Source organism: Eublepharis macularius, chromosome 1, assembly GCF_028583425.1.
Source record: "Eublepharis macularius isolate TG4126 chromosome 1, MPM_Emac_v1.0, whole genome shotgun sequence".
Lineage (NCBI taxonomy): Eukaryota > Metazoa > Chordata > Lepidosauria > Squamata > Eublepharidae > Eublepharis > Eublepharis macularius.
The window spans coordinates 180488727-180513900 of record NC_072790.1 but is presented as its reverse complement, the minus strand read 5'-3'; the positions used below and the strand labels follow the sequence as shown (position 1 = coordinate 180513900).

At 41.0% G+C, this 25174-nt stretch overlaps 1 protein-coding gene across 1 annotated transcript in view; it reads right to left on the bottom strand.

Annotated features, from left to right (window-relative positions):
* Positions 1-4674: 4674 nt before the first annotated feature.
* EHD3 (EH domain containing 3) overlaps positions 4675-25174 on the bottom strand; it is a 38025-nt gene continuing 17525 nt past the window's right edge. Inside the window, exons 3-6 of the mRNA XM_054982160.1 lie at positions 22825-22922; positions 10895-11307; positions 9623-9787; positions 4675-6932 (exon numbers count right to left, since the gene is read on the bottom strand). Of these exons, the coding sequence (XP_054838135.1) occupies positions 6405-6932; positions 9623-9787; positions 10895-11307; positions 22825-22922 (1204 nt within the window). The 3' untranslated portion in view covers positions 4675-6404. The remainder of the gene's footprint in view (positions 6933-9622; positions 9788-10894; positions 11308-22824; positions 22923-25174) is intronic.

The following is a 25174-nucleotide window of genomic DNA, read 5'->3' as shown; positions in this document are numbered from 1 at the left end:
TTGATAGTTTTCAAAAGCTGTATTTTGCTATAAATGTTTGAATTGCATGTCTTTATGTAAACATTCCCCATGGTTTTAAAACTGTCAAATATATAGAATTATTTGTGCGGCAATTGTAGTAAATGATGAGCTAACAAAAAAATTGGAAATAAGAAAAGGTACAAGACAGGGGTGCCCATTATCTCCATTGTTGTTCATCTTGATTTTGGAACTGTTATTGATTCTAATAAAAGAAGATGAGGCTATAAGAGGCATAAGGATTAAAGAATTTACCTACAAGGTTAGAGCTTTTGCAGATGATGTGATGGTCATAGTGGAAGATCCAATACAAAATATGCCAAAGTTGCTTGATAAGATAAAAGAGTTCGGAGATCTGGCTGGATTTTATGTTAATAAGAAGAAATCAAAGATACTATGTAAGAATATGACTAAACAAAAGCAGCAAGAATTAATGGAAATTACCGATTGTGAAGTAACACATAAAGTTAAATATCTTGGAATTGAGTTAACTGTGAAGAATATTGATTTATTTAAGAATAATTATGAAAAGCTATGGCAATAGATTCGATTAAATGGAATAAACTAAATCTATCATGGCTGGGAAGAATAGTGGCAGTTAAAATGAATGTGTTACCACGGATCATGTTTCTATTACAAACAATTCCAATTATTAGAGACATTAAACAATTTGAAAAATGGCAGAGGAAGATCTCTGACTTTGTGTGGGCAGGCAAGAAACCACGAGTAAAAATGGAAGTTTTGTGTGACGCTAAAGAAAGAGGTGGACTGCAGTTGCCAAATATTAGACTATACCACGAAGCAATATGTTTAGTTTGGTTAAAAGAGTGGATGTCACTGAAAGGTTGTAAGCTCTTAACACTGGAAGGTTACAAGAAGCTGTTCGGATGGCATGCCTACTTGTGGCAGGATAAAATAAAAGCTGATTCTATGTTTTTGCATCATTATATCAGAAGGAGCCTCTGCACGATCTGGAAAACATATAAAAAATATCTGGGTGAAGGCATCCCCTCTTGGGTGGTACCGTTTGAAGTGATTGATCCAAGAGCTATCTACAATGAAGAACAATGTTTACCATATAAAGAGATATTGATTATGGAACAGAAAATGATAAGAATTAAATCGGAGGAAGAGTTATCTTCTTGTTACGGATGGTTCCAATATAGACAGATCAGAGACCTTTATAATTTGGATTGTTCAAAAGAAGGAATTAAATGGGAAAACTCAGAGTTGGAAGAGACTATACTACAAGAAAGCAAAAAGAAGATATCTAAGATTTATAAAATACTTTTGAAGTGGTATACAGAGGATGAGATGGTCAAAGTACAGATGGTGAAGTGGGCAATTAATTGTCATAAAGAAATAACAATGGAATCATGGGAATATTTATGGAAAACTACACTGAAGATTTCAACTTGTACCAGTATTAAAGAGAATGTTTATAAAATGATCTATAGATGGTATTTAACGCCAAAGAAGATTGCGCTTGGAAATGCTAACATATCAGATAAATGCTGGAAATGTAAAAAGCATGAAGGATCATTGTATCATATGTGGTGGACATGTGAAATAGCCAGACAGTTCTGGGGAGATATTATAGAAGTAATAAATGAGATATTGCAGATTCAAATAAAGAAGAACCCAGAACTATTGCTATTGAACTTAAGCATGGAAGATGTTCCTACTCAATACCGAACATTACTATTTTATATGACGACGGCAGCAAGACTTTTATATGCGCAAAAATGGAAGGTGCAAGAAATACCAACTATTGAAGATTGGATGCATAAATTGCTGTACATGGTGGAAATGGATAAAATGACAAGGAAGCTGAGAGATCAGAATCCAGCGGAATTTTTTACGGACTGGGGAAGATTGAAAACATATTTAGAAAAGAAGTGGGACGTAAAGGGGGAATTATGGCAATTTGAAAATTATTAGAATGGATTTGTTATTAGAAGAGATAGAGTCTTTACCATATGAAGTAAAGTATTAGCTAATTGTTAGCTCAAATGTAAGTGGACTTAGAGTTGATATTGTTAGAATTTAAAAAGTAGATATTTTATCAGACTTAGTTTAAATTTAAATATATGTGGAGCTAATATAAAGTAATAGATAATAGATTTTAAGTTTATAACAATATTTTTGAAGTTAATAGACAGGGCTTAGTTGAATAAAAGAGTAAGTAAACATGAGATAAGGAGTTACAGAAAAAGGGGACAGATTGGGAATAGATTAGGCTATAGGGTTGGAAAGCTGTTGGAAGTCTTGGAAAAGGGGAGGAGGGAAAGGGTGGGGGAAAGGATAATGAGATGCTATTTGAAAGTTGTATATTAATATTCTCACCTAATAAAAATTTTCTAAAAAAACAAAAAAAATATATATAGAATTATTTTATGATTTAGAGCCTGTGTGATATAGTTGTTAGTATTGCACTGAGAGCTGAGATACCAAGGTTCAAATCTTCACCCTGCCATGGAAACTAAATGGGTGTCTTTGGGCTAATCACTGTCTCAACCTAATCTGCTTCACAAGTTAGTTGTTGAGAAGATAAAATTGAAAAGAAGGAAGTGATGTTGTTAAGGTGCTTTGGCTCCCCATTGGAGAGAAAACTGTAGCATAAATAAATCATATACCAATCTACAAGGTTAATGGCAGATTTAGAGAAATTCATTAAGGCACAACACTATTATGCATGAAATTATGGAATATGTACATTTTAAGAAAATTATTTCACAGATTTGCCAAATACTCATTCCAGGAAACATGAGCTAATTACAGGCTGCAGTTTTTGGAACTCTCACTATTAGCTATAACAAATTCAACTTCCCTCCCACCCCCAAATTAACTCATCTGCAGAGGTTGTTTATGATAGGGTTGCCAGCTCCAGGTTGGGAAATTCCGAGATTTGTGGGGTTGAACCTGGGGAGAGCAGGATTTGATGGGAGAGTCCTCAGCTAGGTATAATGCCATAGATAGTAACTCCCAAGGCATCCATTTTCTCCAGGGGAACTGATATCTGCCAACTGGAGATCAGTTGTAATTTCAGAGCTCCAGCCACCACTTGGAGGTTGGGAACCCTAATTTATGAACATCCTAATTACTTAGATAAAAATGCCAACACAGCAGAGGTTGTTGGTGGGTAAAGTGTGCAGAAAAGATGCAACAACAGAATCATAATGGCAACCGTTAGACTTTGTACATGCATTTTGTGTAGGAATACAGAAATTTTATTTGTATGTGAATCGTGTACATGCAAAAGGATATGGAAGATAAATATATTACAAGAATACACTCTGCTAATTTGCATATTAAGGTTGATCAGTGGATGTATTCAATTTGCTCCATATATCAGCCTTGAAAAAATGTCAGCAGCATACATGGTGGGTGTAGGTTTGGCAGTCATCATTCCAACTTCATGTTCACTCTAATCCTTGGGAAAGACTACCAATAAACAATCTCTCTTAACCAACCCTTTAAAGTTCTTGCACGTGTATTAAATCGCCCCATTTAAGTTGTGCCTCATTTTAGGCATGAGATTGATATAGGAACTTCTGTAAAACTGTTCTGTCCCAAAGGGGTCACAGTAGGGCTGGTCAGTAGGACTGGTTTTAGGCATTAATGTATCTGTTCTGTAGTGGATTTACACCAGCTTATGCACATCCAGAAGGCAAACTGAAGGGTGGTGGTGGGGAAAGAGAATGTCAGCTTCTGATATGGTACTTCTAGAGTCCGCAGTCCAAATATGTACGGCATTTATGTCTGCTGGAATAACCCACTAGCCCTTACAAGAAAAATACAGAACAAACAGTCAGCATTCAGACACCCGGGATGCACATGAGTACTCGGTTAGGGGAAGGTGTCCTGAAGTGAGGCACATATATATCACCCAAGCTGCTGGTTACGGATTCAGTTTATGCAGGAAATTGCCACCCACACATGCAGGAAGACACCTCTATCTGCAACACTTCTTGTGCTTCCAGTTTCTCGCAATCACTAGATACGCCTTAAAAGACTTTAAACTGAGCAGCTAAAGATGACTGGCAGTATCTGATTTCCCCCCTTAATTCTGTGGATCTTGGAGAATGGGGACAATTTTTTACTTTCCAGAGATTTAAATAGCATTTTCATTTCTAGATATTAGTGGCGCTAAAACTAACCAAATATTACAATTTGAGGAAGTCTAGTAAGAGATATGATACATGTGAGTACAGATGCATGTACAAGTTTGTCCAGGTCACCTTTGATGCATCTCAAAGGACCTGCAGGAAAGCGAGAGATTAATCTAGCTCCTAGCCTTTGAAAAATGCTTCACCAAAATGTCCAGCAGGAGGAGATCTTTTTGTTCTTTCCCATTTAATTAGATCTGTGCCATGTTAAAAAACAAAACAAAAAACCGCCATTCTACTGAAATTTAGAAGAAGGGAAGAATTGTGGCCGCTCATTTTATTTATAGTTCACAAGGCAATAGGAGAATTCTGAAACAGTGGGATTGGCACCTTTTACTTAGTACAAGACCAATAGCTGATAAGCAAGTAAACAGTTCTGAATATACTTAAGATCTTGGCTTAATCTGCGAGAAGAAATTTACATAAGGGTAAATAAAATTTACAGTTCCCCATACATTAATCTATATTTACACAGTGGGACACCAACCAGACATAACCTTCATTTTTTTAATAATTTTTAGGACCAGGGTACAAAAAAAAGATTAATGCATTAATTTTTAAGACACAATAAATGCACTGCAGTAAGGATGTTTTTACACACACAGAATATATAATTTCTCTATATAATATTAACACAGATATAAAATAAGTTATAATTGTTCTGGCTCTCTCCCCACCCTCCCGTCACAGTAGGCGTTCAGCATAGACAAAGCAACAAGGACTATAATCTCATCCCAGGCACCAACAAAAACAGGGTGGTGGGGGGAGACAAAGGCATAATTTGGAGAGAGAAGGAAATGGTTGGCTCAGGATCGTCAGTGGGGGTAAGCTTCAGAATAATTATCCTGAAAGTATTTGCGAGTAACTCTTGGGGAGGGGGGAGATTTGACAGACCTACAGAGGGATGCTGAGGGGGATAGAAGCAGCAGCTGATTCTCACCCAGTGTGTCCTCTGCTTCAGTAAATGGATGGAACAATGAGGTGGTAGAAGGACCTGCCATTTTAAACTGCACTCATGTGATGCAAGGTAAAACACTGAACAATGGTTTGAATTCAGGACTGTATACAGCTTTCTTGCTTCCCCCCTCCTGCTGCAACCTGAACATTCCCCTTGAAAAGCTGCACCTGGGGAACAGGGGATTTGTGGGCTGCAGCGGGTGGGAGGGGGGCTGGGGGAGGAAAGGGGAAGCAAGGAAGTGACATTCTGTGGGCAGAAATCTTTCTACCCAAGGGACATGCTGTGCTGGATCCAAGCCAGGCACAGTGAAACCAGCATTCAACGCAGTACGAAAAGCATGGCCTATTTCTAGGGGCAGAAGGTGCCAGGAAAGGCTTGCTTCTACCTTGGTACCTGGCCCTGAGGTTTTCTTTCGCTTTGATGCAAAAGGCTTGCTTGTCCTACTTGCTTCTTTCCTACTTTCTTTGGCCTGTGAGTTATCATTTGATAACTCACAGCTACATCGTGCTCTGACGGAAACATTGCAAAATCCCAGCAGCATTTGGAAATGGGCACAGAGCTAACCAGAAAGTGATTCAAGGCTCTAGATTTGAATCCTGGGTTTCCAAACCTTGGAAAGTCTCTCTCCTTGCCCTCGAATAGCTAAAAAGGAGTCCTTATTTGCTATTCTCCCCACCCCAAATTATCCTGCAGACAATTTGTACCACAAGTATTCAATAAAAATAAAAGCTCAGAAGACAGGCAGGAAGACTGAACAGGAACTGAAGACTGCCCCACAAAAATTCATTTTGGCCATGTAAAAATGCTTTAGATTCAAGTGCAATTTTTAAGAACCACTCTCCTCTAGAGGTATTTTTCATCTCAGGTTTTGGCTTGGGGCCTGTTAGCTATTATAATGCATATCTACATTTGGGGACAAATTCAACAGAACTTCACAAGCGGAGGGCCCTTGAGTGAATGATACAGGCCATTTTCACCAGTATCTACAGAACATAGCCTTTACCACTCCTTCCCTTTTATACCATCACTTTTCTCTTATATTAACACAGAATGGGAAGTACAAATTGTATGTAGGAAGAGTTAATTGCATATCATTGTGAGAAAGATCTGGACTTAGGTTTACATCCAGCTGGTCTTCACTTCACACACAGAAGTCATCATAAGAACCCAAAGGTGACTTCACAACTGAAACATATAGCATAAATATATTCCCTTTCCTCCCATTGCCCCCCTCCCCCTGCTTTCTTTCTGGTGGCTGATCATTCTGCTAATTTCCTCTTAGATGGTGGAATGAGATGGGAAGGAAGCTCATTTGGGAGCTCATGACCTTCCAATTTGACCTTTATGAGATGATTAGCCAAAGCAAATTCCTCATCATCCAACATCCCATCCTTATCGATGTCAGACAGTTTCCATATCTTGCCCAGCACTGTGTTGGGCAGCTTGGACCTCACCATCTCCCTCTTGGCATTAGCCCCCGTTACCTTCCCATCAACAGGTGACAATGTGTAGAAGATCTCATCATACATGGGCTTGTCTCTTGCCACCACCCACTCTGCATCATCAATTCCTTCTCCTGCCCCTTCACCATAGCCGTGTCCAAATGGGCCATGCAGGGTGCCTTCAAAGGCCCCCCCTTTCACCATCTGGACTGGCCTCTGGGACTCCTCCTGGCGCACTAGCACCATGAGCTGTGCAATGTCACTGGCCAGCATATCTTCCACAGCATCCAGCAGTTTGCTCTTAAGAGGCTGGAACTTGCTGAAATCTTGAGCCTGCAGCTGCTCCTGAAAGACACATGGCAAACAGAATGGGGTGAGCATTGCTTTTAAAAAAAAAATTTTTTTATTCTATTTTAGAACTGTAACAATAATCAAACAACAAACCAATATAATACATTGCATTTACAAATATTAACACAGTGCTTCAACTTTAATACATCAACAATGAGTGGTGTGAAGAGGGAGGTTGCAGATCTCTTGCTTCCATGTATTCGTAAAATGGGATCCATTTTTCCCAGAAGTTTGATCCCGAAGATTGATATTCTGTCTGATGTAGATTGTCAGTTATTTTTTCCATTATCAAATGGTTCCAGATTTTTGTAAACCAAAATTCTGTAGTAGGTGGAGATTGGTCTTTCCATTTGGTTGCTATTGCACTCCTAGCTGCCACCAGGAGAGAGTTGATAAGGTCTCTTCTAACATTTGGGATTGATGTCTGATCCCACAGTCCCAAGAAGATTACTTTAGGTAACATAGGGACACTGTACCCTTTTATTTCCTTAATAATATTTAGTATTTCTGACCAAAATCGAGATATCAAGGGGCATTCCCACCAACAGTGAGCAAGGGTGAGCATTGTTACCATTTAATGCAAAGATGTCGGTCATAACAAGTCGAGTGGCCATATCTACTGTCAATTTTGCAGCTACACACTGAACTTCAATAACCACTCTGACTCCTCTGCATATTCTGTCTCATGTGAACGGGGATAGGGAAAGAAGAACACCAGAGAACTTTCTGCTCTCCACAATGCACATTACTGACTTCAACAGAAGTTTTTTTCGGATATTACAGGCTCTGTGTTCACTCTCTTTTAGAAAATAATCTGTGCCAAGGAAACCCCAACATTAACTACTGAACTGTGACCTATACAGATTACGGAAATACAACATTATTTTTATGAATAAGTATTTGGTCACAGCCATATTTTGCAGCTTTTTGTAGAACCTTAGCACCCAACTACAAACTCTTTAGAACCTTAGCACCCAACTACAAACTTAATTTATGGGTCTTTGATATCAATTCAAGCAGTAGAAAAGGGACTCACCATTCAGATGAGTGTTTCATCTAGAAAATACACCACATTCTGCTGTCACATAAGGAAAGGCTCATAAGCGACTTTGGAAACCCAAGCATGGTGTAGTGAGTGTTAGACTAGGTCTGGGGGAACCCAGGCTCGCTATGAAACTCACTGGATGACTTTGGGCCAATCACATATCAGTCTAGCCTAACTCACAAAGTTGTTGTGAGGATTAAAATGGAGGAGGAAAAGGAAAGTGCCACCTAAACCACTTTGAGCTCACAGGAGGAAGGCTGGGATAAAAATGTAATGGACAGCCTCCCCCCATGTGACCTATTCTTACAGTTTTTATTGAATCCTATGAAGTCTATTGTTCAATCACTCATTTAAAGATTAGCTTCTTCCAAGAGACCAATTTCTAGAGTGATGAGCTTTCTGAGACTAAGAGCATTTTCAATCTCTTAAAGGATAAAAAATTTCCATCTGCTCCACACAGACAGAGCTGACTAATGCCATTAACAAAGTAGCAACAAGAAACCTTATTGTTGTGTTACAGATTACTGGCCTAGAAGACTTTATGCAATATTTGTAGAAGACCATAAGAAAACTCCCCCACCCCTGGCTAAAAGGTGAAGCCATTCAAAGTCTTTATAGCGGAAGAAAGATCTACAGTTCTGTTTTTTTACAACAGAGACAGACACGTTAATACCGAACCGTTGCTCCTTCTGAGGCTGTGAAACAGCCTACCAATATTTTTTTAAAAGGTCCCTCACTATGCCTTCATTTAGAGCTGGGAAGGGAAGGCTGAGTAAGATGCCAAATTGATGCTAAGCCTGAGCACCGCATTCAAACTGTCCTATTGTGCAACTTGTGCTCATCAGAGGAAGTAGGTGTACAACCAAAAAAGGCAAGATTCCTCCTACTACCTCCCACATTGCTTAGCCTTGCTTGTAAATTGCTTTTCTTTCCCTGTCTGACTATTCTACGTTGAGACTGCTTCACCTATGTCTGCCTGCCATAACAACAACAACAGCACTTATATACCACTCTTTTAGACAGTTTAGTGTCCCACTCAGAGCAGTGAACACAGTCAGTGTTAGTATCCCTACACTACAGCTGGGGCTGAGAGGAGTGGCTTACCCATGTCCATCTGCCGGCAATAGTAGGATTCCAATCAGCAGAGTGCTGATTCACAGGCCAACCACTTAACCACTATGCTCCTGCACCTTCATCTTGTCTTTACTCACCCCTCAAACCCTTATGAGAAACCTGCTTATGGGACTATAGAGACATGGAGTGTTTCACCTTGAAAAACCTTACCCATATATATACCTACCTAGTAGACAGTTTTACACATCTGAAAAATGATGGGCTTGTAAATCTAAAAAAAGCTTATGTCACAATGTGTGTGTGTGGTGTTTTAATGTGCCATGGGACTCTGATATTTTTACTGTCATAGTTTAAAATGGGTCCTCCGCATGGAATTTAAAAACTACGGCAAAGTGTTTCCTCCTCAATAATAATAACCTAGCCAAAAACCCACGCTCTCTTGGAGGGTTAAAAACATTCCTTCTAACCCACCTGCAGCAGAGTTCAGCTTTCCTATTCACTGTGGTTGTAACAGAGCTGTCTGTCCCTGCTCTCAGATTCCCTCCCATATCTGGCTGGCACTTACTTGCATCCTTTTCAGATTAGGGAAGTCTCCTGGTGAAATCTGATGCTCCCGCTCAATCCGTCCATAAATCTCGCTCAAGTTGTTCACAAGCTCTTTCTTCTTATTATCTTTCCCAAATACTGATGGCATTTCTTTCTTCAGTGAGCTGATGATGTAAGCATGAACCTAGAAGGATCAACAACAGCAACGCAATACACTTTTGAAAGTATCAATGGAATCAGTAGAAGAAAGTGTTCAGGTATGTTTCAGTCTGAAAGGCTGAACATTCCTTGTTTTCTCTCTGTAAGGATTTAATAAATATTATTTTCATTTCATTTCTGTGGCATTTTACAGTAATGAACACTTACAGTTCTTATGCCATTTATCTTCATTTTAACTCTAAGAGTAGGTTGGTCCAAGAGGCAGCAATATGTCTGAAGCTTCATGGCCATGAACAAAAATTTAGACTGAGCCAAGTTTCACAATACCAGCCTCCACTACCAACTTTCTAGACATTGTCTACCCTCCCCTAGTCTGGCTCAGTGTGACGTAATGGATGTCAGACTTTAACAGGGTACCTAGCATTCAAATCGCATTCTCACAACAAGTTGTCTTAGACTAATCACTATTATTGGAACACAAGATCATCCAATAGCCTGTCTGTTTGTGTCACTCATTGATGCCCCATGGGAAGGAAAACTCTTCGAAAGTTCATAGGCATTTCCTGACCTCAAAGACCCACAAATGAAAGAAACTCCTGGGTTCTCCCTTCAATGAATCCCAAAATTAACCTTGTTGGACCTGCATTCTTTCATGGGATCCCTTGTTGGTTACTAGCACAACAGACTATTATTACAAGAGAGGACCAGTGGCTGAAGCAGAAACCAATTCTTGGTACTGTACAGGCATTGTATAGATCCTGCCCACATGCTTCATGCTATGCTCTGACCAACATTTATTTACTACATTTATACCCTGCCTTTCTTCCCAATGGGGACCCAAAGCAGCTTATATCTTCTCCCCTCTGACATCTTCCTTTATCAAGTACAACCTAGCTGGCACAGATACAGACATTTAGTCCCAAGTAACCATATCAGCTTGACTTGTTTTCTCATTTACACTGACAATTAGCAGCAAAAGATTTACAGATCAGGGGTTAATTCTAGTTTAGTTAAGTGGAAGTAATTTATTCCAATTCTTTAAATCTCTCTTTTATTTCTGAACACCTAATTAACTTCAGAAGACCAAACTGTGTCATTTGATACATTTGGGTATGCCACATGGAAAACACACCTTGGCTAGCCGTGCTCGTTTAATGAGATCATTCAGTTTCCGAAGTGCTGCATTGCGGGGAAGACTTTGGATATCTCTGAAGAGGTCTTGCTCCTCTGCCTCAAATAGCTTGCGATTATCTGGGATCAGCAATGGGTGGGACCAGAAGGAACCAATATAGACCCTGATCACTTCAGGAGTGTTGACAATTTTCCCCAAAGACCACATGAGAGCACCATAAACTCTCATAAGCTGCTGTGTCTCAATCTGGTCTGCTTTGTTGAGCACCACTCTCATCTTGTCCTCGTGGTTTTTCAGTGCTTTGATGACCTCTGAGAATTCATCGGAAATGTCTAGCTTGTGGGCATCAAAGAGAAGAATGATGCGGTCCACTCGCTCTGCAAACCACTCTAGGACAGCAGCAAAGTCATAACCTGTTGGAGAAACAAAGAAACAATCCCTTTAGGAATACAGGTATGTCACGTAGGATACATCCACAGCTAATCTTGGAAACAAAACTAACAGGCATCATGTCACTAGCTTTGGAAAGAAACAGACAAGTATTCTGTGGATCTTTTGTGCAGTGTGGTAGCCTGCATTCAAACTGCATTCTCAGCTCTGAGAAACCTTAGAAGCCAATTACAAAATTGCTACCTTTACATGGAAGAGAGACTAGTATATTCCAACAAGTAGCAACAAGACAAGAAATAGAATGCTGGCAGTTCTCTCATTGTACAGCTCACAGGAAGTTGAGGGAAGCCGGGCAATTATAGCATTCGTAGCATTCTTGTAGCACTGGTTTCCTCTATAATTTTTCTTAATCAATGGTAGTTTGACAGCTATTTTCTATCTTCATAGAAATAAGTATCATTCATTACAGGACAAGTTGTGACCTTCAGCCAAAGGCACTGAAGAAAAAAAGTTTATACCACACGTTCACAGGAACGTGTGATAAGGAACTTGGAATACAATGCGACTTCACCAATGTTTGAGATCAGAATAACTGAGTGACCTCCTCCAGTCTTAGCATCCTTTAGGTCTAGAATCCCACAATTTTCAAAATCACCACATTCTACAAAGTAGATGCATATATTTGACACACACCCTCAATTCCATTCCCTCTACAAGCCTGCTTAGTTAGTGAGATTAGTCCTGCTCGAGGTAACCTCTGACTTTGGAAATGAGAAAATCTTCTCTGACATGGTATCTCTTCTATGGAAATGTGCATTTGATTTGTATTCTTATCATTTAGGAAAGATTCTCCAGTGCTTTAGGCTAGTAACACTGAGGTGGACTGAAGGATCACCAGCACAGCTGCACTAATAACATAAACATTTCTCACTGCCTGCTGTACTCCACTGAAAATCCTGGAAGACAAGAAACCTTCCATAGCATGGAGGGCAAAACAGGGATCTACAATGGGAAAGGGAAATCCATAAAAATTGCTCTACTAGCAGAAGACCTTTATGCCAGCAGGAAATGACCTTTGGACCAAACTTGTAATGTCTTAGTACTTTTTTATTCATGATATGCATATTCATATTTATTTATTTAGGACCCGAGCAAGGCTGCCCATGATAGGACATTCTGTAGGTTGTTTTCATAGAGTTGCCATTAGTTGAAAATGAATGGATGGCACATAACACAAACTTTATTATTACTATAAATATCCCATCTGTTATTGTATAAATGGCTACCTTTATCCATTTTAATTTGTAATATACCAGTTTAAGTCTCCTAGTGGAAAAGGTGGTATAGGTGCTTAAAGAAATAAAGCCCCCATGCAACCAATTTATGAGGCGATATTGATTTTACTTTCCCTTTTGAATTTACAGAGTATTTGGTTTTTAGCCTTCTGCAAAGGAAAGTCTTGCTGTATCAACCTTTTAGAGTTTTTTGGCCATGTTAACAAGCATGTGGATAAAGGTAATGTGGTATTCATTATACACTTGGACTTCCATCAACTCTTTTATCTCACCGAAGACTCCTGATCTTAGCACTCATGGGACAAGAGATCAGGTCCCCTTATGGATTAAAAACTGGTTAAATTACAGGAAGCAGAGAGCGGTAATAGATGGACAGTTCTTGCAATGGAGGGAAGTAATGGGGTCTCACAAGGATCGGTGATGGGGCTGGTGCTATTTAATTTGTTCATAAATGACCTGGGACTGGGGGGGGGGGGGCAGGGCAGTGAGCAGTATAGTAGTCAAATTGGCAGATGACTCAAAATTATTCAGGATGGTGAAAACCAGGAGGGCTAAAAAGCCCCAGGCGGATCTCCACAAATTTGGTGAGCAGGTAGCAATGTGGCAAATGGTTCAGCGTTGGTAACGGTAAGTATAAGGTTATGCATCTTGGAACAAAAAATCCTAACTAAATATGCTAACAGAGTCTGAACTGACTGAGACCTAGCGAGAACACTGTAGTGGCTGGCTAGCTCAATGAAAATGTCAACTCAGTGAGCACCAGCGGTATAAGAGGCAGACTCCATGATGGGGATTATCAGGAAAGGGATTGGAAATAAAATGCCCAATATTGTAACGCCATTACTTAGAGCTATTGTGCAGCTCCATTTGGGATAGGGATCCCAGACCCCAGGTGGGGGTGGAGGATCCCCCGCCCCCGCTCCCCACACCCTGCCCCCACTTACCTGAGCAGCAGGGGGCGCGCACCTTCCTTGTGCGCTCCCCCGCGGTGCGGCATGCTCCTGTGCACCTCAGCCACCAGGATCGGGTCCATTTTGGCCCAGATTGGGGCTACTGTGGAGCGCGGGAGCGCTCTGCAGCACTCAATACGGGCCTGATCCACTGCAAACCAGGCCCGTTTTCAGCACGGATCGGGCCTGTTTTGAGGTGCTGTAGAGCGCAGGAACGCTCCTGCACTCTGCAGCGCCCCAAACAGGCCCATTCTGCTGCGGATCGGGCCCATTTTGAGGCACTGCGGAGCACAGGAATGCTTCTGTGCTCCACAGCACCTCAAAAACGGGCCCAATCCACGGCAGAACGGCCCGTTCTGCGGAGCAGAGGAGCGCTCCGCAGCATCCAAAAATGGGCCTGCCCAGGGGGCACGTGATGACATCACTCCTGAAGTGACGTCATCGTGCCTGTGGGGGCATGTGCACCCCCCCTCCCCAAAGATAAGTGCCAGGCCCCTGTCCCCTGCTGGGAGGTTGAGGGGGCCTGGCAACCCTAGTTTGGAATACTGCTTACAGTTTTGGTCACCATATCTCAAAGGATACTGCAGAGCTAGAAAGAGTGCAGAAGATGACAATCAAAATGTTTAAAGCACTGGAGCACCTTTCCAATGAGAAAAGGCTGAATAGCCTGGGACTAAGAGGAGGGAAGCATGGGGTTGAGAAAGCAGATAGAGCTTTTTCTCCTGTCATAACACTAGAACTTGAAGTCACCCAATGAACTTGATGGGCAAGAGCTTCACAACAGACAAAGGAAATACTTCCTTATCCAACAAGTAATTAAATTGTAGAATTCACCCACTGCCAGTGGATGCAGTGATGGCTACAAGCAGAGATTGCTTTAAGAGTGGATTAGACATATTGATGGAGGAGAGGTCCATGAATGGATGATGACCATGGGGATTATGGGAACCACCATATATAGAGGCAGCAAACAGCTGAATACTAAGTGCTATCACACAGCATCAGAGGAAGGTCTTGGCCTCTATGCTCTATTGTTGTCCTCCAGGGCAACTGCTTGACAGCTGTGTGAGACAGGATGCTGGACTAGACGGATGAGTCTGAACCAGCATAGCACCCCAAGAAAAGAGTAAGGTACTTAAATATGTTTTATACTGAAGATCAGATTCCTGATTCTGCTATCAACAGGCTGGCCTCTAAAATGGTTTTACTTTTATCAATTAAATTAAACAAGGAACTAAAGCTGAAACAAAGCTCATGTCCACAGAAAACTCAGAATAACCGCTTACAGCAGCAGTTAACATTTGACAGGATTTGATATATATACCCATCAGTGTATGACAGCTGGAACGCAGATACAGAAGTCAACATTTCATGGTATCCGGTACATGATTTGTAGTAGAATTTAATGCTCTTAAAGAAATTAAACAGTCAAATTGAGGTCAACTTCAACACAAGTATCGAAATGGTGACATTTTAACATTCATTACTTATATATGCCTCACATTCTGCTCCATTCTTCCATCTAAATTGGATACAGGTTATTTGCAACCACCATCTTGAGCTAAGCAGAGTATGCATATTATATCTGTTCTGCAGGCGCTCCATTGGTTACCAATTAGTTTCTGGGCTCAATTCAAGATATTAACTATCATCTACAAAGCCCTTCATGGTCTAGGAGCCACAAATTTAAAGGACAGCCAATATAACCTACTGTGACAACTGCACTCATCTGAGCAAAATCTGCTGAAGGTGCTGCCCTGAAAATGGGTAAGATCTGCAGCTGCCTGTACTCGAGCATTCTTGCGTTGTGGCTCCCACTTTGTGGAACGGCCTGCTTGAGGAGGTTGGGAAGGCTCCCACATTTCAATCACTCCAAAGAAACGTATAAATTGGAGTTGTTCAGAAGGGCATTTTTTATAAAGGGAATGTGGTGGTGGAAAGTGCCCTCAAATCATAGCTGGCTTATGGCGACCCCTGCTGGGGTTTTAAAGGGAATACAGCTGTAGCAAAATGAAATTTCTCTAGAGAATACTTGTACAAAAGGACAAGGACTGTCATTTATGGCATTGTTACTATATGCTTTATCTAGTTTATACTACATTGTGTTCTAATTTCTGTAGTCCAGTTCTTGCATTTATTTTGCCATGTTTTACTGCTCTTATTCCATTATTTTAAATTTTGTAATACACCTTGTGGCTCAGTGAGAAACACAACTAACATAAATAGGAACGTAAGCAACTTTCAGAGTCCAAAGAAGGGTTAGATGGGGAAACAAGAGGTGGGCACAGATCTCTTACTTGCTCCCATCTCATTCTTGTACAGAAACAAGTAGGGAGAGAGTGGAGGCAGGAATCATCCTTGCACAGGTGTGCTTGTGCTAGAAAACTGTCTTTGGAGGAAGGTCATATTAGTAACAAGCAGAAAAAATATTACAATAAACATGATACTACCAACTTAGTGAATTGCAGGTAACCAGTCTAATCAGTAACTCCTACTCCACAGTAAGAACTGCTTATTTTTCTTCAGGAGAAATAGCAACTGTCCAAAAAACCATGGTATGTATATCTTGGCTATGTAAGCATTTCTGAAGCTGTGCATGCTCTATTGCTTTTTGAGCCAAGACGGATGTGGACATCAGATTTCTAGAACTAATACTTACATTAAGACATAGCAGAAGAGAACAAACTCCTGCTCAGAAACTGCTCAAGTACTGATTTTTCAATGAAAACTAGAGACTCACCCAAATCAAATTTCTTTATAATCCTGAACATTAGGGATAATTTCAGTGCTGGCACTACCGTTATGTGGTTGTAAAAATATGGGAACGAAAACAGAAAGAAGCTTCAAGGAGGAACAATTCCTTCTGTATTTAAAAAAGTTGTTTCTAGGAATAAACTACTCTTTGCTCCCCAATACTGAGTCAGTTTTGCAACCATCTCCCTACTCTTCTCCAGATTTTTATATGTTTCAGGTTTCTCAGTTGGTCAGCAGTCAGATTTTCAAAGTTCTTCATCCATTGGAGGTACAGAATACTTACTGACTTTTCAAGATAACTGATCAACTTAAGATCAGGTTGTAAATGATATTTTGGCATAAGTTATCCAGGAAGGAAAATTACTGCTCAAGAAAATACTGTTTTTATCATCAATTATGCCAAGTACTGACCAACTGAATGGCTTCTTAACATAAACAAACACCATGTATCCTTTGGTGTGACCAACTAACTGCTAATGTCTGAACTGATCGGCAAATTAGCTGTTCTCAGAAGCATTTTATATTTTACATCAATACATAAAACAATTTTAATGCAACAATATTAAATACAATAAGCAGCATGATACTAACATTTGTGCTATTTATTTCTACAGCATATTAGGAATCACATTTTTCCATTAAAAGGCACAGGCTCCCTAACTCTACTTATTTCGTAACCCTTCCTAGCTATTTCTCCTTATGCTCCTGCTTCGTTTTCCAGTCCTTCGTTTTCCAGTCCTTCTGCTTGGACCTTGACTCCTTTTCGAGCATCATCTCTTTACATTAGGACCGAAATACACGTGGACTCCCCTCCCAAATTCACCTTGTAGCAGATGCCTTCCTGCAAAAAGATTTCTGTCTGACTTCCTTTAAGAGATCATAGTCTCAGTTCCCCATGGGTTCATACCACTTCTTCCCCCTTACTTTAGCCTTAAAGATCCTAAGTCAGAGTCCTGCTTTTTAAAAACTGCACAGGAATCTGGCATAGATGCTATTAAAAGGAACAATAATGCAGATAAAATTTGCATAGTGACGTCAATGAGATAGCACTTCTCCCATTAGGAGACAATGGTAAGCAGGCCATCAGAAGCAATGTGAAGATCTCAAAAGCCAACTTATTACTGGGCAGTTCTTCAAATGCTAACAATAAAAGATTGTAGCAGGATGCTATGGTCCTCTATACTGATATGCACCTAAATGATGATATGGTCCATGAAAGGGTGAAATTCAGATACACTTTGAGGCACTGTGGCTTCCTGGCAGAGCAACTACTTTGCATAAGGCCCAAGCATCAGTCCCTGGCATCTCTATTTAAAGGATCTAAACTGGTAAGTATTGGGAAAGATCCCTCTCTGAGACCCTGGAGAATTGTGCGAGTGAATTGATCAGTGGCCTGATCTTGTATGAAGTAGCTTTGTATAAAGGCTCGCTGAAGTCTTACCTGAACTGGAAGAGAATGGTTCCTCCACCTAAAATCCACAGTAGTTTTTGAGGAATGCATCTTCTGAGTACAAGGCTGTATACTTAGGCTATATTTATTACCTACATAAAAGGTGTGCTGTGGGGATTAAATGCTGGAACAACATGTAGTGCTTTTTAGATCCACATGATAAAGCTTTGAAATTAATGATTAGCAGCAAGAACTCAGTGCTGTGCTAATATAAAGCTAGAGCATTACAGTTATCAGGATCATTGCTTCATCTAGTAGTATAGAACAAGTGTGGAAGCAATGCTTTGCAGAGACAGCAGGATGTCTAGCAGCAGGAGCAAACAGAATTTACTACACGTCAGATGGATGCCTAACCATTCTCCCCCAGCCCACCCCATTCATGCACTGTGTGGCTCTGACTAAGTTGCATACTCTCGTGTTGTCTCCACTGTATGGGCTACTGAATACCAGAGGCTGCCAAACCCACATCTGACCCAGAGTCTTGTGACTGAAGCATCTCCATTACAAGAATGCTTTCGTTCAAATAATCGAGTTTCTAGTTTTTAGATGCCATTAAGGAAAGTATCTCAACATTCTTAGAGCAGCCAGAAAAACTGGAAAGTACACAAGTAAGAGAAATTACGAGTGCCCAAAGATCTACTGAACAGTGCATTAGAGGACCCATTTAAAAGGGTATAACTCTGCTTAAGATTGCACTGTAACTGTCAGAGGTTTGCACTATTTGACATTTGTCACTTAGGTTAATCCTATTTTGTCTTTGGTTACCATCTGAAGCTAGATTCACAGTATTTGTGAACTGTAATCGTCGTACAACTGCTCCTGGGAATAAGGTGTGATGAGGATTAGTCAATTAAATGCCTGCATAGCATATTGCCCTTCTGAACATTTTTAGCGTTATGACTGAAGCAACTAAGGTTTCAAGAAAGCAGGCAGCTGCTGTGGAACCAATACCTCCATAGGGGCATCTGTGCTGACTGCTATAACTCACTCCTCGGGCTGGAGAAAGTGAAATGAGACACTTGTTAATGAACAGACAATGTGAAAGCAACAATGAATGAGTTCTTCTAGAGGATGCTTGAAACAATTTTTTTTATGGCATGATTTGCCTGAAGGCCATTCCATAGGTGAAACTAATGGGCCGAATTTTTGGTTCGTTTACACAACAAGGATTTGGCTATAAAGACCGCTGTGTCAAACAGTCTCAAAAAAGGTTGTAGAAAAGATTTTAAAGTGTCTACTTAAATACAAAGGTTCTGAATAGCTGAGTGAAGTCTTAAGGCGTTGTAATCAATGTGGGGAACTACCCTGAAAACTAAGAGTCCTTGACTTGGGCAGAGGACTATGTTGCAAGGAAATCTGAAAGGTTGTTCCTACATCCCTGCCCAGAACTACATGCCTATGGGCTAGGGTTGCCAGCCTCCAGGTGGGGCGGCGGGGGCGGCTGCTGCTGGAGATCTCCTGGAATCACAACTGATCTCCAGATTACAAAGATCAGTTTCCCTTGAAAAAAAGGCTGCTTTGGAGAGTGGACTCTATGGTATTATACCCTGCTGAGGTTCCTCCCCTCCTCAAATCCTGCCCTCCCAGGTTCTCCTCCGACCCCCCAGATCTCCAGGAATTTCACAACCTGGAGCTGACAACCCTACTATGGACTTGACTTGGATAATACAAATTCCTTCTGCTCATGCAAAGGATATGTCATACTCAATTTACTTAGAATATTTTCCTGCTTGCTGGGGGTTGTTACTTTTCAATTTGGACCCTTTAAAAAAGTTTCAGTGCTCCATGCAAGGAAACTCTGGGAAGGAACTGTTAACAGATCAAAGAGAAAGACAGAGAAAAGGGCACAGGTGCCCTTATAAGGAGGACCACCTTGATGAGTTTTGCTGCAACATCTTTTATCTTGCCACTTCCTTGTACTTTCAAAAAGGAGCATCCACTATGGGGATCAAAAAAAGGTCACAGCCTTCTGGAATAAGCACTAAACAAATTTTCATAAAGAACCAGGCTGGTGAACTGAGAAAAGGGGAATTGGGAAAGAAAGAACCAATCATGGGGAACAAAAGTTTTCAAAAGAGCAAGAGTTAAGTCAGATGAATAGCTTCCTGATAAAGTCAGGCCTGTTCCGCATAGCTGCACTATCATCCTGACTGAGGAAGCTGTGTTGCTGCTACAGCTGTCAACGTGCCACAATGGCAACAGGGCTTCCAGATGGCAGGTTTCCCCTGCACCAGTCCCCATGATGGCTATATTGCCACATCATACCACCAGGGGGCTTCAATGATCTCCCCCCAGTAACTCACATAGCAATATATTATTCTATTAGTATATCAATATGTCACTTACCAGGAAATAAATCCTCAAAAAAGCTCCTGATCATGGTGAGGATAATAGCCAATGAGGTGCCAGGGATGGAGAAAATGGCTGCCATGTAGGAGGGGACTAGGAACATCCAATCTTTCCTGTCTACATGGCAGCCATCCAAGTTTTGCTAGGATCTTTCTCAAAACTTTGCAGCAAAGCAATTTGGGAAAGATTAAAGAAAAGCTGGAGAAACCCAGGAAGTGCAGAAAGTACCATGATGCTGTGGGGAAGCAGGAAAAAACCTTGCTTCCTAAGAATAGTGACCCTGAGGCAAATAACCCATATGGAAAAGGTCTCAATCTTTTAGTTGAATGGATATTTGTTAGAGTTAACTTTAAATTCCTTAAAATCAGTTTTCGCAAACTCCCCTATCACTAATTATTATTCCACATGGCACTAAACTTAGAAAAATGGTCTTTACATAATTATGCACTTTAGCTCTGAGCAACTTTCTTTAAATGAAGAAATTATGTTGAGAATTCTTCATGTATATCTAGCATATTAGTATGGAACTCTTAACTCCCTAAACTATCACATCTTCAGAGGAAGCTATTCCAAGATTCCACCTAAGTTCAGACACTACCATAAACTTTTGACTACTGCCTCTTTAATTCTGCACAGCATTGCACTTTTGACTCTGTATCACGACCTAGCATCAAGATGCAAATCCTGTTTGCTGTGAACTATTTAATGGGATTTAATCACTTGATTTCATTTCCAGAAGTTTAGTGAGGTTTAAACTGCAATATAAAGTTTAAGTGTAATAATATAAGCCTGACAACATGTCCATGTGACTAGAGGTGGGCATGGACTGGGAAAGCCCCACGGACCACCAGCCCGTAGTCCGTCCATTTTCACGGACTATGTACTTTCACGGACTATGTACTTTCCACAGACCAACCCTGTTCATGGACCAGTTCATCAGTCCATGGTCCGTCACGTCCGGCAGCCCTGACTCCGTCCCTTCACACCCAGAGAGACCAAACTCACAGAGAATCTTCACCAGCCTCTCCTCCAGCCACCCTCCAAGTTCAGTCAAGATTGCATTTCGGACGTTCGAGTTACAGACCCCCAAAGCGGCCGCCACCAGGAAACTTCCAGTAGATACTGGAGTCGCAAATGCCAATTGACTTGCATTGGCTAGCAGCACCAAAAGTTGCAATGAGGCAAAATCAAACAGAAAAGGGTGGGGGAAGAACCCCCTCACTCACCACACAGACACCTTCCCGGCTGTTGCCTAGGGAATTCATTCTTGCTCCTTGCTCACATAGAGCAGAATGGGAGCTCTCTGGTTGGCAGGCAGAGCTGCCTATAAGGTTTTTGAGGGCTAAGGTATTGCCATGGCTGCAGAACATCCACCTCTCTGAGCCAAGCTACAAGTGACGCCTGACACAGGTTGGACCCTTGTCAGCTTCCCTCAAGTTTTGATGGGAAATGTAGGCATCCAGGTCTTGCAGCTGTAATGGAGAGCCAAGCTGTAAAACCAGGACGCCTACATTTCCCATCAAAACTTGAGGTAAGCTGACAAGTGTCCAACCTGTGTAAGGCGTCACTTGTAGCTTGGCTCTCAGTTGACTAGAGAATTTATTCTTCCTCCTTGCTCCATAGAGCAGAATGGGAGCTCTCTGGTTGGCAGGCAGAGCTGCCTATTAAGTTTTTAAGGGCTGCAAAAGGTCTGTGGATGTCTTCTCCATTGCTTAGGGAATTGACAGATCGGCACCAGGATGTCTGTACTCACAGACCATGGACCGGCCCAAACGGACCAAAATTTGTGAAAAAGGTGAGTCCCATGAACTGTGTGTTTGTGAACCATGAACCAGGCCGCACCATGCAAACTTTTGGTCCGTTTTCCAGACCATGCCCACCTCTAGCTGTAACTATGCCAAGCAAGATGCTGCGTGTGAGATGATACTCAACTGGGCAGGCTACTTAGCTACATCTCTCAACTACAGCTATTTTTTTATGTAGTCACCTGTGGGGAATAAGTTGATCTACACAGAGAAATGGAAGCAAGCAATGCAACCTAAATCAACTCAATGTGGCGTTTTGCCCAGCTTCAGTTCCCAGCCAGCCATTTCTGAAATAAGCAATTGATACATGCAGACAAGCCACACTTCATCATTTTGGGGTGGAGTGGACATTTTAAAAAGAATGCTTGGCCACTGAAATGCAGCATATCAGGAAGGCACTCACTTTGATAATCTGGCAGAAATAATACAAAGTAGTGTAGTTCAGGAAGACTTTTTGCAGTGGATGGCTTATTTTTCCCAAGATAGTTGTAGTTTGCTGGGTTCATCTTGCAGTTTGGTTAAAAGGGCTTGTGTTTTACTGACTCTGAATTATCACTACAACCTGCCTCCACTTATCAGAGCAAGGTGGGCTGAAAACATCTTAGATACACAAGAAATCTTTACTCGCACACTATTTAGCCTCGTAGGTGGCATTTTGTACTGGGGAGCATTCAGACATAAATTCTACCTGCTTGAAGCAATACAGTGCTTCCTTCTAAATTGTACTTGATCAAGATGCAGACATGTCATCCCCCTCTGACAGCAATTACAAAACGCTACAGGTCATTCAAAGCAAACCCCACATTGATTCAATACCATTCTAAGAATACTGTCAGCAATACTCCATTGACTTGCATGCTTATAAAGTTTGAAATAGGCTTAAGCCAAACCCAGAAAAGTGCCCTTTCCCCATAATTAGAAGCTTCCTTCCCTTTACCTCGGCTAATTCTTTGTTTCTCCCCAGAAAGGATTCCTGGAGTATCGATAACGCTGATGCTCTCTAGTACTGGATTCGGCAGTTGAGCACAGACAAATCTAAGGGGAACAAAAAACACAAGAAAATTGCTTACAGTGAAGTGATGTCTGAGGAACATGGGTAGCATTTTGCGTAGTATATGCCTCTTCTCAGTTACCTTCAAAACTAACCGCTGAGTGTTTCAGACCTTGAATGTTTGCCAGACAGTCTTTGAAACCACTGTTTGACATCCGGTGACATGTCAGTTCTGTATTTGACAAGGCTATTTAGCAGCTGACAACTATCACTGGAGTCCAACAGAACAGTTGATAGCTCTCTTGATTTGTTTGGTCAGATGTCAGATATAAAATACCCTATGTTGTCAAGGTGAAAGACTTGCACATCTCAGTATCAGATGCGGAACTCAAGATCTAAGCTTGTGGTTGCATATTTTCCAATGCAGTATATCACTGGAGCAAATGAAATACTAGAAACATTCCAGCATTTCATCTTTTGTTCTAATTATATTTGTGCATCTACTCATTTTTTTTATTTAGTAATAAATTTATTCCACATTAACTTAAAACATAACCATACAAAACCCATTCCACATTAACTTAAAACAACCATACAAAACCCCAAATATAACAATTCCTAAGGAGTTCCATACATTTAGAAATTCAATAGTTCTTGACAATGAATGTTAGAAGAAACAATTTCTTTTTCCTGCAAAAATGTACTGTGTATGCATCTACTCACTGACAAAATATCCAGTGATATTAGTGTCATTTTAAAATAAAGGGCTGGAAGAGATTCTGATGGTCATCTACCAGCATATGTCCATGCCTCAAGGCAAGTATTTCCAAACAGTTCAGTCTATACCATTCAGCTTATAGAATGTCACAAATATGAGAAGGCTGAACTGAACTGGAAGGATAGTAAGATAAATCTAAAAGTTATTACAGGTAAGAGGAGGGTAGCAATGTTGATCTGTAATAGAAGAACAAGATTCAGGTCCAGTAGCACCATAGACACCAATGAGATTTCTAGGGTATGAGCTTTTGAGTCAGAACTCCCTTCGTCAGACACACGAAGTGGAAAAAGTTAAGTCTTTGTAATCATGTAGAGGGTGGGAGGAGTATTGCAAATTACAGTGCCAGGAAGCTAGCTATGATACATGTAGTAATCAGCTTGAGAGAGAATGGGTGTGAAATTGGCATCTTTAGTGCAAGAAAAACCCAATGTCCTGATTCAACGGGGGGGGGGGGGGGGTGTTGATCTGAGTTTGCAAAAAAATTATTTGCAAATTCTTATTGTAAATAAACTGTTTCAGCAATCTTACACTATAATTTTCCTTTGAAGTTTCTCTGCTTGAGAACTGCTATTCTTAGATCAGCAACAAAATATCTTGGCAAATTAAAATGTTTCCAACTCAAAACACCAGATGAAATACCTGTTCAGTCACCTGTACTGAGATGCATGTGTACTGTACTGTGTATGCATAAAAACTAGACAGTAACAACAACAACATTCGATTTATATATCACCCTTGAGGACAACTTAACACCCACTCAGAATGGTTTAAAAAGTGTGTTATTATCCTCACAATGATCACCCTAAAGCTCTCCTACCCTTTTGAGATCAGCCTGATGCATCAAATATGCTATCACTGATTGGGTTCTGATGTCTTGGAAAGATTATGACAATTACTGAATTGATGGTTGTTGGGGGTTTTCCGGGCTGTATTGCCGTGGTCTTGGCATTGTAGTTCCTGACGTTTCGCCAGCAGCTGTGGCTGGCATCTTCAGAGGTGTAGCACCAAAAGACAGAGATCTCTCAGTGTCACAGTGTGGAAAAGATGTAGGTCCTTTGTATCTACTCAGGAGGGGTGGGGTTGAGCTGAGTCATTCTGTAAGAGTTTCCCAGGGTGTGGAATGCTAATGGTGGGAGGCTTCACTGTATCCTGAGGCGGTTCTTTTGCATATGGATTGGTGCTTGATGTGCTAATCTTCTCTGCAGGGCTATTGTCGGGTGTGGAGTGTTTTGTTGGCCTGGTGTTTTTCAGAACTGGAGCCCATACTCTGTTCATTCTTAAGGTTTCTTCTTTCCTGTTGAAGTTTTGCTTATGCTTGTGAATTTCAATGGCTTCCCTGTGCAGTCTGACAAAGTAGTTGGAAGTGTTGTCCAGTATTTTGGTGTCCTGGAATAAGATACTGTGCCCTGTTTGAGTTAGGCTATGTTCAGCCACTGCTGATTTTTCAGGCTGTCCAAGTCTGCAGTGTCTTTCATGTTCTTTTATTCTTGTCTGGATGCTACGCTTTGTGGTCCCGAT